The sequence below is a fragment of the Alligator mississippiensis genome, chromosome 1 (assembly GCF_030867095.1).
Source record: "Alligator mississippiensis isolate rAllMis1 chromosome 1, rAllMis1, whole genome shotgun sequence".
NCBI lineage: Eukaryota > Metazoa > Chordata > Crocodylia > Alligatoridae > Alligator > Alligator mississippiensis.
Window position 1 is genome coordinate 481,238,616 of NC_081824.1, and position 13,541 is coordinate 481,252,156.

Consider the following 13,541-nt stretch of genomic DNA (forward strand, 5'->3'; position numbering starts at 1 on the left):
GGATCGAGGTAAGACTGACTGGCCTGTAGTTTCCTGGGTCCTCCTTCCTCCCTTTTTTGAAAATGGGAATCACATTGGCCCTTTTCCAGTCCAGCTGAAAGGTCCTAACCAAGGCTCTGTAGCTGTCTGTCTCTCCTGGGCCATTTGCTGCAGGGCTGTTTCACACAGGTGTGCTCTCAGATACACGGCTGTCAGCGTGTGCAATTCAGCCCTGATCCGAACAGCAGCCTAAAGTCCATGCATACTGCTCAGAGACACAGACATCAAGTAATCATTGATTCTCTGCCCAGGGGTGACCAGAGCCGTACACCATCCTCCATACAGGGCCTTACCAGCTGAAGCAATTGAAAAATCTCATTTGTTTCAACACCCCCGTTCTGGGGCGCCGGCTGTTTGGTCCAGGTCATTAGCTCAGAGCTCAGTGCAGCTGCTGAGCATTAAAAGCAGAAAGCTGCAGGATCCAAAGTTGTAGTAAGATGGTGTTTAACTGGGATTTGAGGTCGGCACCCAGCCCAGGGTGTTTCTGATTTGCTTGTGTCATTGCACAGGATTTGGGGACAGGGAGATATCAAGTTGTGAGCTGGAAGCAAAGGTTAGAAATGGGTGGTTTTGTGGGGGCGGCTGGAGGCCTGGGAGCTGTGCCCACATGCCCCTGCCTGCCGTCAGCATCACACTGAACGGGCCTGATGCCAAGGTCAACTGAAACCAGAGAGGCCTCCCTGGACGGCCGTGGGGTTTGGATCGTGCCCTTTTTGTTCAACAGCCCCAGCCATCCTGAAAACGAAAGTGAGCAAAGAAGTCCTTTATGCAAACTCTGGCTGCTCCCTGCTATATGCTCTTGTATGAAATCCTCGCCGCCTTTGTTCTGCTCAGCAGCCTGCTGGGGACCTCGGGCACTGGGAAGTCAGGTCTTGCAGCCCCCATAAAGGTTTCCTCCACCCTGTCGGCATTTCTGTTGCATTTGTGCCTCGACAAGGGAACGCACAGGACAGAAACCCTGCCCTGGGTTGCAGCTGCATTGCAGCCGACTGGTCACAAGGTCCCATGGCTGGAAACTGGTGAGTTTTCCTATTAAGAGCTGTGCCACTGGCCTGGCTCCTCGTCCCCAGTGCTGGGTTCAGCGGCTTCCCCAGGGAGCCAGCCGGCATGTGGGCATGGTTATATCCTAAGCCCATCACTGAGGAAAGGATCGTGGCCTCGAAGTCTCTTATGAAAGGCGGCAGGAGGGTGCTATGGGAGGGGGAGAGGGGACGGGAGGGCAGGACCAAGCTAAGTAGGGACCTGCTTTGGGGGTCTCCCTATGCCTGAAGAAGGGCATTTGTACCCAAAAGCTTGCAAAGAACCATTTTCCCAACTACTTAGTTGGTCCAGTCAAAGATATCACATGTTTACCCAAAGACACTTGTCTGTCTATTCAAACCAGGCTCCCTGCAGCCAGCGATTTGCATGAACAGTTGCACGCCCTGCCTGCAGCTCAGGGTGTGGGCAGAGAGTTGTCTCAGGTTTAAAGCCCAGGATTTAAAAGCCACAGAACAAGGCAATAGATGAGAGCCCGGGCAGACCCACGGCAGAGGCTGAGGGGCTGCAGAGCCATGGCCCCAATTCCTCCCCAAAACAGAGCAACCATCGCCGGAGAGGAGTGCCCAGGCCCCGGCTCCCTCAGACACCGCAGCATGCAATAGTTCCCCGAGCTCCGTCTTAAAGCAGTTTGGTTTCTTTCCCCCGCCTGGCAGCATGTTCCCAGCCTGTCTTCTTGGAAACCGGCTTCTTCCGCTTCCAGACTCGGTGTATTCACGGCCTCTTTGTCCCCGGGTGATGTTGAGCCAACCTTGCTCTTGAGCTTACATGGCTCCTCAGCCTTCCAGGCATTTCCTTCCCTTCGCTCTGTCCAGCTATGCAAACCCAACTCTCAGCCTCCTCTCCACGGGCAGGCTGCTCCTTCCCACCCAGCCCTTCTCTGCGCCTGCCTCACTGCGAGTTCATCTTCCTTGCCCAGAAGGGCATGCCCTGGTCCAGACGAGCTCTCTCGTTTGTTTTTTTTGTGGCTGCATCACGCTGGAGTCCCAAATCAACCAGAAACCTCCAGTCCCTCTTGCAATGTAGCTGGGGTGCTGCAGCTGGCCCCAATCCCGAGGCGTGTGCTCCATGGCTGGAGCCCTGCTGCCCTCACTGACTACTGCACAGCCATCAGACCTCCCTGTTCCTGGGCTCCTCGGTGCCTGGGCAGGATGGCCCTGTGCACTGGGCCTAGGTATAATCCTGCAGCTGCTCTTCACTTCCCTGCCCACAGCTGCTGGGGGAGAGGGCGGTGCACCCTGGCAGGCAAAAGTGAAAGCACAGGCCAAAAGGCAGTCTCACGGGGCTGTTAAGTTGTGATCAAACCTCCCAGATCACTTCCAACCTGTGCACCAGCCTGCTCAGAGCATCTGTCTCTCTGGCCTGGCTTTGCCTTGGAAACCCCAAAGGTGAGAGCAGGGGCTGCATTCAGAGCAGAGAGGCAGTGACAGGGTCCGGGCACTTGCTGCACTTCTCCTGGATCAGTGCAGAAGCCTGCCTCCGGATGGGACCATGCAACGGTTTCCTCTTCTCCTGGATGCTGCTTGTGGCTCCAGCCCTGCTGCTTCCCTGCCTGTGCGTGCACCCAGCCAGGCCGGGAGGCTCAGAGGTTGGGGACAGCAGCCCCCATCTAGCCCCATCGGTGTTTTCAGGCTAGTAACATGTACCAAAGGTCTTAATCTGCTGGGACAGTGAGGGCTCGGAAAAGTCACACTGGGTGCTGTATCTGGGGTGGGGGAGGTCATTTCCTTGTGTTTCCTTGTGCACAGCTGCCGGGAGCTGGGGAAATTCCCTGCCACATGCACAGCTCTGCTCCCCAGACCTTGGGCTTCAAGCAATTTGCAGTTAGTACTTCCTGTTAGCACACAACACTGGGCCACTCTGGGGACTTTGGGTGGTGGCCAGAGGACCACCAAGGTCCCAGCAGAAGAGAAGACTCCAAAACCCCAGTCCGCTTCCAGGCATGTGGTAATTGGGAATATTTTTTTCTAAATTTTTCATATTGACTTTCAATGAGTGCTTTATAAACCCACAAACCAGTGGGTGGCCCACCTGCATCTCCCTTGCCTGCCTGCACTTCTTGCAATCCTCTCTTGCAACACACCCATGCTGGCAAGCAGGGGGAGTGGAGGGGGGGAAGGCGGGTCGTGCGGGACAATGTACAAAGTGCAAGTATTCACTATAACCACTGTGGGTGGTGTCAGCACTACCACTCTTTGAATGGCTACGAGTGGAGCAGTGGGTGAGCATGTATGTGGCCGTGGCAAACACATTCTGTTTGTGAGACGGCTTGGGTGAATTAGGTGCCGATGAGCAGACCCCACCATAGTATTGGGTATTACAGGGCTCTTCGGCTTGGGTAAAAGAAATGTTGCTCTAGAGCAAATGGGGAGGTCAAGGGGAAGGAAGAGTAAGCGAGGTTCAGAGAGAGAGTACAGCAACCATCTTGACCATGAAAGTTATTTATTGCCAGGTATATGGATTTATGATGATACCAGTAGTAATAGTCATACAAGAGAGACAAATAAAACACTTACAGGATTACATAGTTTCAGTTAAGTATTTGGGGAAGTCTAGCTCAAGTTTGATTAGCAAAAGTCAGGTTTAGAAAGCTGTGCCTGGAGTAAGAAAGCAAAAGGCAGGTTCCTGGAGTCAGAGAGAGAGGGAGAGAGCGAGAGAGTTGGGGGGTCTCACCACTCAGCGACGCTTGAACCAGCCGCGGTTCCCAGGTGTTGTTGGAGCCGGCAGACAGGCAGAGTTGTGAGCACGATCAGTGGAGGGATCCAGGCAGAAAAAGGAGTGGGGCTGGTGCAGCTCTTGGATCCAAGCCCCAGGACAGAAACTTGAGCTTGGGTCGGGGTTTTCATAGAGAACTAACAAAGGCTCAAGGGAGAACACGAGGTGTGTTTATGGGTAAAGGATGGCTCCTGCTGCATAATAGGAGCTGGTCACTCCTGGCTGTGGGTGGCATTGCTCTGAAGGAGCTCACAATACAGACAGGCAGGTTCAGTGCTTGGGTACCAATAAAGGAGTCATGGCTAGAACTGGTCTGAGAAATGCTGACCTGGGTGTGTGTAAGTGTGGGTTGATTAGCATTTGGAGCAGGGCTCCCCCATCATGCAGTACTCCCTTGCTTCTCTGGTCCCAGAATTCAATGCGGTCCTTGCCTTGGACTCTCTGTTCTCCATCCTGAATGCTAATGAAGGTGCGTTCCTGCCCCATCTCCCATGAAAGCGAGTTGTCATCTGGTTCCACCTCTGATGCAAACGAGACCGGGCAGTTGCTTCACTCCTTTCACCCTTGTCTGGAGGGCTTTAGGTGTGTCTCCCACTTCATCTTCATTGTCGTTTGTAAGGCCTTTCTCCAATCAGTTGTGGTTCAGGCGGAGGTGGGGAGGGGGTGAGTCCTTTGTGAGTCAGACAGGCTTGTCACAAGCCAGCTAGGCACTGTGAGACTGAGCACTGCAACTTTATTAGCCCCTGAGCTTTTTGGTTCAGGATCGAGGAGGTGATGTTGGGAGGAAAACAACGACATTTCATTTATAAAAAAGAATGAATTTTACTCATAACAGCAAAAGATATAGGTTGCACATATGACAGTTAGTAAAAAGGTTAAGTTAATAAACAGATAACATAACACTACAAGTTAAAATTGGCAGTGATAATAAAAACAGACAGAGACATCAACCAAGCGTTCTCACTTGGTTCGTAACTTATCGATAGTCCCTCAGTGTCAGGTACACGTTAATCCGATTCAGTGAAGTCAGGCATCCCTGATCCACGCTATCAGAGGGAGAACCAGAGGAAGATCCCTCAGTCAGGATCTGGTCCTCGCTCACACAGGGAGTAAGAGAGATCTGGGGGCATGGGACAGCAATGACCTCTCTGTTTCATCCTTCCTGCGGGTTACTTAGCATGTGTGTTCTTTTATATCTTGTCTATGCTAATTTGTTGGCTATATAGCCATTCATAACCTTATTCTATGGCTGTTATCCTATAGGGTTAAAAGGTGTTAGAAATCATTATAATAAGTTACTGCCTAAGCTTGGGTTTACCCAATAAGCAAATCACACCACATTACTTTGGGGTCTGAGATTAACATGTTCTCGCCTAAGTTTATTTTACTGATTCTAAGCAGAAAAAAATTATTAAATCAGCTAAGTCTGTGGTTATATTCTTTAGTTCTGCTTTTTAAAGCTCATGCTGTCTCAAGACTAACTAGTCCAAACAGCTATATATAATTCTTACGGGTTATACTCGAGACAGACAGGAAACAGTTTCATAAGCTTCATTTCAGATATCTTCAAAAAGCATTTTCTTTTTGCTATAAGTTGCTTGTTAACCCTTCTGGTTCTGGCCATCAAACAGGCTGCGTTGCTCCAGGGTTCCCCAAGAACATGGAGCTGAGAGGTAACACATGGGCAGAGCTAGGATTTTGAAAAGCAGCGTGCAAGTGGTGCAGTGCATCAGCACATAGGAAAGAATACATTTTACTCCTGGTAAAAAACAACTATAGAAGCTTTGTTTATACAGAGGGGAACAGCTTCAACAAGAGACACTCCCATGGGCTGACCAGGAGAGCCTTGTCTTGGTGTCAGCCAGCAGCTGAAAGGGCCCTGAGGGTCCCAGCAGCCTGGATGTTGGCACGAGGTTCCCGAGCCCCATGGACACAAACGAGGCAGGACAAGGACCCTGTATTTCCAGAATCCCAGGCCAGTGCCCAGACTGCTGGGCCACAAATATCCCTGTCTGCAAAGTTCCTGTGAAAGAGTGCCCAGACAGGCCCTGAATAAAACCAAATCGACCAACTGCCCAAGGAGCCCTGGCATTTGCATGGCACTGTCTCTTCCTGGCTCCAGAACAGTTTACATTAGTAAGAAACAGATGATCAATGAGCGGGAACGTGAGCGTCAGTCCACACACCAAACACAACAGCAGAAAAGTTCCTGTATGCATTTACCCACTCAGGGCTCCCCGTCACGTGATCTTATTCATGAATGGACCAAGCTCTATCTGAACCCCACTTGGCTCTTTGCCCCTATTGGGAGGGTCTTCCAGGATTTCCCTGCCCTGCTGGTTAGGAGCTTGTTCCTCATTTCCAGTTTAAATGTATTCAGGTTCAGTCTCTCCCCATTTCTTCATGTTCCAACACTGCCCTCCAGCTTCCCTGGCTGTCCTCCCACCCCCAATTTTAGCCACTGGAAGGTACGGGCAAAGAAAGCCCTCTCCCCTCCCAGCCTTCACTTACCCAGGCTGGCCAAGCCCAGCTCTCTTCTCATCTTCTCACACACCAACCTCCAGCTCTGGATAAAAAGCTTACCTATGTTTTCTGACTCTCTGGACACAAACAGGACGTTGCATTGAAACGCTCGGACCAGAAGGTCCGGGGTTCTGGGGTGAAATGGCTGTGAGAAGTGTGAGCAAAAAGCTTTTAAAGGCAAGGGCAAAAATAACTTTGTGAGTAAACCAGAACCCAGGGCACAGGGGAAAGAAACAAAAGGACATGTTAACATGAGAAACGTGTGTGATTGAAGACCATCAGTGGATCCCAGTTGCTACATTACTATTAGGAGAAGACACTAGGGCTCTGCAAGGCTTTGGATCCTGCTTTGGATCCAGACCTGCTTTGGATGATCTGGCGTTCAAAGTGGCACTTCCAGGTCGAAGCGGGATACAAGCAATGGTGTCCGGAGCGGGTTGGGGACATCCAAAGCACTTCAGACCCACTTCAGATGCTCCGGAGCTGCTCCGGCCATTTTGAGGGCATTGGAAGAGGGAGGGGGAGTCGCGGAGGGAGGGGGAGCAGGGTGGGGGAAGACCGACGTCTGTAGTTGGCCCGGGAGAAGGATTTCTCCCTGGCTATCTTTCCAATGGCAGTGTCTGTAGGGTGAGACTAAAAAAAGTATAAAAGCCCCTGTTTCCAGCCCTTCTGTGCCTTTTGCAGCTCACAGCTGTGTGAGAGAGGAGCGCTGCAACTGAGACCTGTCTGCTGCTTTTTTGTGCTATAAAGGAGTGGTTAGGATTTAGCTTAGCTTAGCTTAGCTTAGTTTAGCTATTCAATTCAATTATTAGTAGTATTACAATTCAATTTATTTGTTTGAATTTATATTTGCTCTTTTTTTTTTTGGAAACTTTGCAAAAAGAAAGGTGTGTTTTCCCAGCCAGTGTGATGTATCACTGCAGAGAGGCACAGGTTGCTTGCTTGTGTGCACACACACACAGACCCAGAATATAGAAAAAAAAATCACAGTGGAAGAAGACAGAGAGATATTTACAGAAGAGCAAGACACAGATAATATATTGAGATACAGGAACACATGCAAATAATTTCATTCACAGCACAACACCGGATAAACAGACAGCCATGGACCTAGTGATGATCTTGCTCTGCATGTAGAAACACAGAGCCACCGGCTTTGTGCTTGGCCATCTTCCCATGGGCAGGCAGGGGTGGAAAGACCAGAGGTCTCCTCAAAGCTGACGGGGAGGGGGACGAGTGACCTCCTGCTCTGGGAGTGCCCCACGATGGAAGACAAGAAGGGCACGGGGGAGCCAACAAACTTCTGACATCTTGGAGATGGGGTATTCTGGGTACTGAGCCTGCCAGATGCAGCAAAGTGAAACAGTGATGGGGGATTTGTGTTTGCCTCCCCTCACTTCCATTAACATCACCGCTGTGTTTCCTTCCAGGCACCTAGCAGGGGAAATGCTGTGGACTCGAGGGATCCTCCTCCTGGTGTGCCTTTGGTTCTCAAGTCTGGATCAAAATCTAGCAGGTAACATTGTCCCATTGGACTTTTCTACCATCTTTAAAACCAGGAAGATACTTGGTCCCGAGTGTGAAGGCTGCTGGAGCAGACCTTCCAACGCTCTGTGTTCAGAGATAACACGGGCTGGGGGTTGCACACAAGCACCCGGGGCCAGGAGACACTACAATGTCCCTGCACCTCAACCAAAGTCTTAGTCCCTGTCAGAGAGAAGCTGGGGTTGCCTCTTGTCTCCTATCTTAGAGGCAGTCATGAGGAAGAGGAAGGACAATGCAGAGCAGGACAAGAGCTAATAGGCTAAAACTGCAGCAGAGCAGATTAAATTAAACCCCAGAAAAATCTTCCTAATTGCAAGAGCAATGGACTAACAGAACAGGCTGCCCAGGGAGGAGGTGGGAAGTGCTTTGCTGGAGGTTGCAGCCAGGAGCTGGATGAGCTTTCCTCTGAGAGCCCCTTGCATCTCTGTAGGGGTTGATGAGATGGCCCTGGGGTCCTTTCAAAGCCTAGGGATCCCTGCCTGGTAACTGCTCAGTCCTCCCAGGGGCTGATGTGTGCCAGGAGCTGGAGGTCCTAATGCTCTTTGTGGAGCTGGGGGGCTGAGACAACAGCAGCCTTTTCTCTATTCTGTCATTTGGTGTTTGTGTGTCGTCCCCCTGGACACAGGGACAGGCCAGTCAGGCATGTAAACAGCCTGGCCAGAGGGTTTTGAGTTGACTGTTGTGTTTGGCCAGGGCGTGTGTGTGTGCACTCGTGTGTGCACGCAGCTGGGGTCAGCAGCACTGAAACTCAGCTCACACACGCTGCACTGAGGCACTGGTGTGCACCATGGGGGAAGCCTAGAGGGCCGGCCGGGGGGCTGGGGCAGCCAGACTAACCACAGGTCGGTGGGGCTGTGAGCAGGGAAGACGTCTCTGCGGGTCGGTTCCATGCTGTGCCCAGGAAGGCTAAACATTGTGCATGACCCCTGGTACACGACCGGCATTGCAGTCCTCCTGGTTCCACCCCTCTCTCTCCCCATTTCCCTGTCCTGTACTTTTATACCATGTTACCTGGTTGGGGCTGGGCCTGTCCTTCCACATATGGGGGCACTGGGGGCAGCACAAAGTGGGTCTCACTGGCTGAGCTTTCTATTCCTACAGCAACACATGCACTAGGAAATCACTCTTGGCTTTATTCCCTCAGATGCAAGGGAAATAACACCGAATATGATGCCTGATGCTGTGGATGACCAATACTATGGGTGCACTGATGACATGGAACGTAAAGCACCAGCCCTGCTGGAGCAAGAGTTGAATGGAAGTAAACAATTTAGGAAGCAATGGGAGAATACAGCCACGAAATGGGAGAAAGTGACGGCAGATCATTCTATCCAATTCCCCCCAGACTTCACTGAATCCCACGGGAGAGCAGTAATAGTGTATACTGACAAGAAATTTCACACGGACTTCATGAATGCAGTGAAGAAGAATGGCAAATCTTCAGCCTATTACAAAGCAAATTTCAAGTTCAAAGCCGTCCATTACTACTTGACAAGAGCTTTACACCTCCTCAGAGAGAAGGCAGAGTGGAGGTACACAGATGTGGTGTACAGGGGAACTAAGGATATCTATCAGTACAAAGAAGGTGAGGAAATCAGGTTTGGGCACTTTACCGCCACATCTTCAAGTGAAAGCATCGCTAAGGAATTTGGCACAACCACGTTTTATACCATCCACACGACCTTAGGGGTGAACATCATGAAGCTGTCATATAATGCCTCTCAAAAAGAAGTGCTAATTCCTGTGAATGAGGTGTTCACTGTGTTCCCAAAACAGGGGAGCAATAGATATGTCCTTAAGAGCACCGGCCGGACCTACAACCATCTGAACTGCGCATACAGTGAGTACTGGGTAGAGTTTAAATGGTGAGGTCTATCAAGAGATTTTCAGCTGGAGAAGAGAGGAAAATAATTGGTTATTCTAATTAGCAGAGAAACTAAATAAGAGAAACATAAAAAAATAATGAATGGAGAAGAGAAGGGAAACTAGACACTTCTCTTTTCCATTTCTCTTAAAGGCATCCAAGAGCAGCAAAGATAACACATATATAGTTATACGTAGGAACGCTCTATCGCAAAACATATGGTTTGCTTCTGGGACCCACAATGCCAGGATCTCATGGAGATTCAAATCTTTATATATATTAGCCCTTTATATAGAAATTATGAAAACACCCAGTTATCCCTTACGGGAGAGAAGAATTTCTGTCTAAAGAGAATCCATTTCTTTAGCTCTGAAAGGCAAGGACTTCACGGGGTGATCTCTTTTATTACACCGACTGTATAGTTGGGATAGAGCTAGACACACTTTCAACTGCAAGACATTGTTCTTGCCCGATGAAGAATATCTTGCTCTGCAAAGCTTGTCTAACTCTATCCAGCGGCACAGTCGTTCCAATAAAAGAGATCGTTCCAAGAAATCCTTGCCTCAGGGACAATTTCTGAACCATCAAGGCTACACCATCACACATACACAACCATAAATTTTGGATCTGGAGTCTGAAGCCATCACTAGCCCTCAGTGGCATGGAGAGAAACTCCCCCTTCGGCCAGGTCATTCCAGAAGTGTCCCGGGATGGGGTGGCTTGTGTCTGCTTGTGAAGCGCCTGGGGCTGATATCAGTCAGGGAAAGGAGGCCGGACTAGATGGCAGGCTGTTTAATGGCACTGGGAGAAAGGAGGTGAAACCGCTGGCTGGCAGATCACCAGTCACTGCAGCCTCTGACCCAAACCCTCTCTTTCCATTTCAAAGCCCAAGTCTCAGGCTTGTCGTTACACTGCAGGTAGGTGCCTTTCTGTTTTCACAGACCTGAGCCGGCTGCCGGGCACCCCACACAAGCTGCTTATCCACACCTCCCTCCTCTGAGAGCTAGCCCTGCGCTATCCATGGGTGATGACCCCCATCCGAGCCCCTTCCGTAACCAGCTTCTCCAGCACGTGCCAGATTTGAATCTATTCGACTCCCGATCATTGCTCTTCACTTAACAAGTGTAAATGAGCCTTTTTACTCGTCTTGATGTTTTGTTAATCAATCCTTGGCAGTTTTGCTAAAAAATGGACTATGATTCCCCTCCATCCTTATCCTGTGCCATTGAATGTGGGCAGGATTCATGTTCAGCCTCGGGGAGGGTTGTCAGTATGAAATGTCTGTGAGGATTTCCCTGACACGCTTTTCTCTGGTTCACAGGTTCAAGCGGAGGCATCACCTTCCCCGGCCAGATGAGGCCTTCGCTGCTGGGAGGAGCCGTTCTCCTGCTCAATGCTGCCACTCTCAGGCTGTTTGCTGGAGCCTAAGCATTCAGTTATCCTTCACTTTTCATCCCTCAAACAGAGCATTCACCATGCACGGGGCTAGTCAGCCGTCCAAAGGGACAGGAGAAAAGTAAAAGCATGGCACTGATACTTCCTTGCACCAGCTTTGATGACATGTTGCTATGAAGGGAGGCAAAGGAAAAGACCTTTTGTTCTGAATGCATCTTACCTGACAGGGCATGAGCCGTGGCTGCATGGGTGCTGAATGCACCATGTGTGCTGTAATCACACATGCAGCTCTGGATGACCTCATTAAAAGATTGCAAAGCTGGGAGAGCCAGATGAGTCGTCTCCTTATGCAGTGATGTGATGGCCCGTGGTCAAGGGCAGCAGTACTGTGCTGTCCTGGATTTATTCAGTCATTTCATCTCTTTCACACTTTCATGCCAAACATGCCCCAACAATGAGATGTCTGATGTCAGCTTTGCATGCTCATAGGGCACCTTCTGACCCAGGTCCCCAGGTAGGGCTACCCACTGATGCCGGGGCTGCGCAGGACTGGGCACTGTCCTCCATTGCATGGCAGTCCTCTTGGCAGGGGAATATTGCTGCCACCACCACCCTTTCCTTGATGAGGTGATCTTGCTGTAGCCCTGTCCTGAGAGCCACCAGGCTGGGATGGAATAGGAACAGGCAGGGAGCCAACTCCTCTGGGTTGGGCTATGATGGCCAGATGGTGAGGGTGTCCTTCCCGGGGGGCATCTCTCCCCAGATGCAGGCAGCTCCAGCAGACTCTGACACATCTCTACTTTTGGGAGCCCAGTTGTCGTGCACATGATGGAAAACCTTTTGGACCAAGGCTGCTCAATCCAAAGTGCAGTGATCTTTGTCCAGAGACCTTGGAGCCTTCTCCTCACCCACAGATCTCCCTCCTTCTCTGAGTTCTTCTGACCATGGCAATCATATAAGGAAAGGGAGTAAGGCACAAAGAAAGGATTGGGCATCCCTGCTCCTTTCCTGGGTCTGCACCTTGCAGGGCTGGAAGTCCTTCCTGCTGCTGAGCACACCCCAGCAAGTTCAGTTAGGAGTGGAGGAGATGTGGATCCATAGTAGGAGCTTTCACTGACTATAGCCCAGGTGTCCATGTGTTGGACCAGGCGATTGGGCAGATGGTTGAAAAAAAATTGAAATACAATATAATGGATGTGCACTGTCAGGCATGTAGCAGGACTCATGGCTGCGGTGGCAGCAGGGGATCAATAGACAGGAAAACAGAGGCCAATGAGAGACCTGGCCAAGAAGATGCCATCGAGCTGGTGGCCAGCCCAGCCATGGAAATGCATGGTGTCCAGCAGTGGTTGCAAACCTTCCTGTCAAGAACTAGAATTGCAAGGAGCCCTTTGGGAGGGGCCTGCCCCGAGCCTCAAGTCAGATTGCAGCCAGAAGGGTTACCGTATTTACCCACATCCAAGCTGACTCTGAATTTAAGATGAAACCTTGTCCTGATCTGGCTCTGCTGTTATTTCTCTCTCACCCGTAGCTGAATGCATTTACCTTCACCTGGCCAACATCTCCCTCACACTTGTCTTTGCCTCACCTGTAAACCGCTCGTCATCTGCTGGCTTTGCACCAGATCCTGATTGCAGATATCCACAAAAATCTGCAGAAACAGAGGCAGATAGCACTCACCTCCATGGCCTTGGTTGTGCCCTGCAGTGAACCACACTCGTAGCTCTTGGGCTCGACATTCGTTCTCTCTCAGCTTCGTTGCTAGAGCAAGCAAGGAATTTATTGCTCCCTCCACTGGAGTCTAAATACGGGTCAAGCTGCCCCGGGTGCACTGGCAGAGGGTAGGAGCTCCCTGCCCAGGCTGCCTGACTGTGTGGGGGAGTCCTGAACACCCCTCGCCCCTTTTCTTTGCTGTGCCGGGGGTGGCACTACACCCCTCTCCCAGACCCTCTGACCCCAGAAGCAGGTCAGTCTGGTCCACAGTGATTCCCAGGTGAGAGAAGACCCACGATGATGGAGTTGCCAATGAGCTGCGCAGGCCAGGGCTCACACCCCATACCCATAAGGGGACCTCCAGGAAATAACAATGGTCACAGGTCGTGACTCAGTTTCCCTGCTCCCTACTGAACCTGCCAGGAGAAACTTCAGTACAGAAATCTGAAGCTGAACTGTATCCTGCCCTCCTCTCCCTCCTCTCCCTCCCTCCCAGCCAGCTCCTGGGTTGGTGTATCGCTGCCAGCTCCCAGCAGAAGAGGTAATCTGCCCGGACTGAGGCCACTCACCCTTCTTATCTCTGGGGCTGGTAACCCTGGGCAGCTCCAGTTACCCAGCTGCTTGGTAACTTCATTTTATGCTGGGTATTGGTCCATGAGGATCCCAGTTCAGGCACCTGATGTGAGGGACGGGTATAGAGAGGGGATGA

General features: G+C 50.9%; 1 protein-coding gene across 1 annotated transcript; it reads left to right on the forward strand.

The window, feature by feature from the left end:
* The first annotated feature begins 708 nt into the window (after window positions 1-708).
* LOC102570065 (T-cell ecto-ADP-ribosyltransferase 1) lies at window positions 709-11,441 on the forward strand. The gene is made up of 4 exons (XM_059723425.1): window positions 709-1,058; window positions 7,746-7,831; window positions 9,005-9,700; window positions 11,046-11,441. The coding sequence occupies exons 1-4, from the start codon at window positions 1,045-1,047 to the stop codon at window positions 11,150-11,152; spliced, it is 903 nt and encodes a 300-aa protein (XP_059579408.1). The 5' UTR covers window positions 709-1,044; the 3' UTR covers window positions 11,153-11,441.
* The last annotated feature ends 2,100 nt before the right edge of the window (window positions 11,442-13,541 follow it).

Coding starts and splice junctions, on each gene's coding strand:
- LOC102570065 (XM_059723425.1), top strand. Junction 7,832..9,004: donor TCTGGATCAAAATCTAGCAG/GTAACATTGTCC, acceptor TTATTCCCTCAG/ATGCAAGGGAAATAACACCG. Junction 9,701..11,045: donor CCATCTGAACTGCGCATACA/GTGAGTACTGGG, acceptor TCTGGTTCACAG/GTTCAAGCGGAGGCATCACC.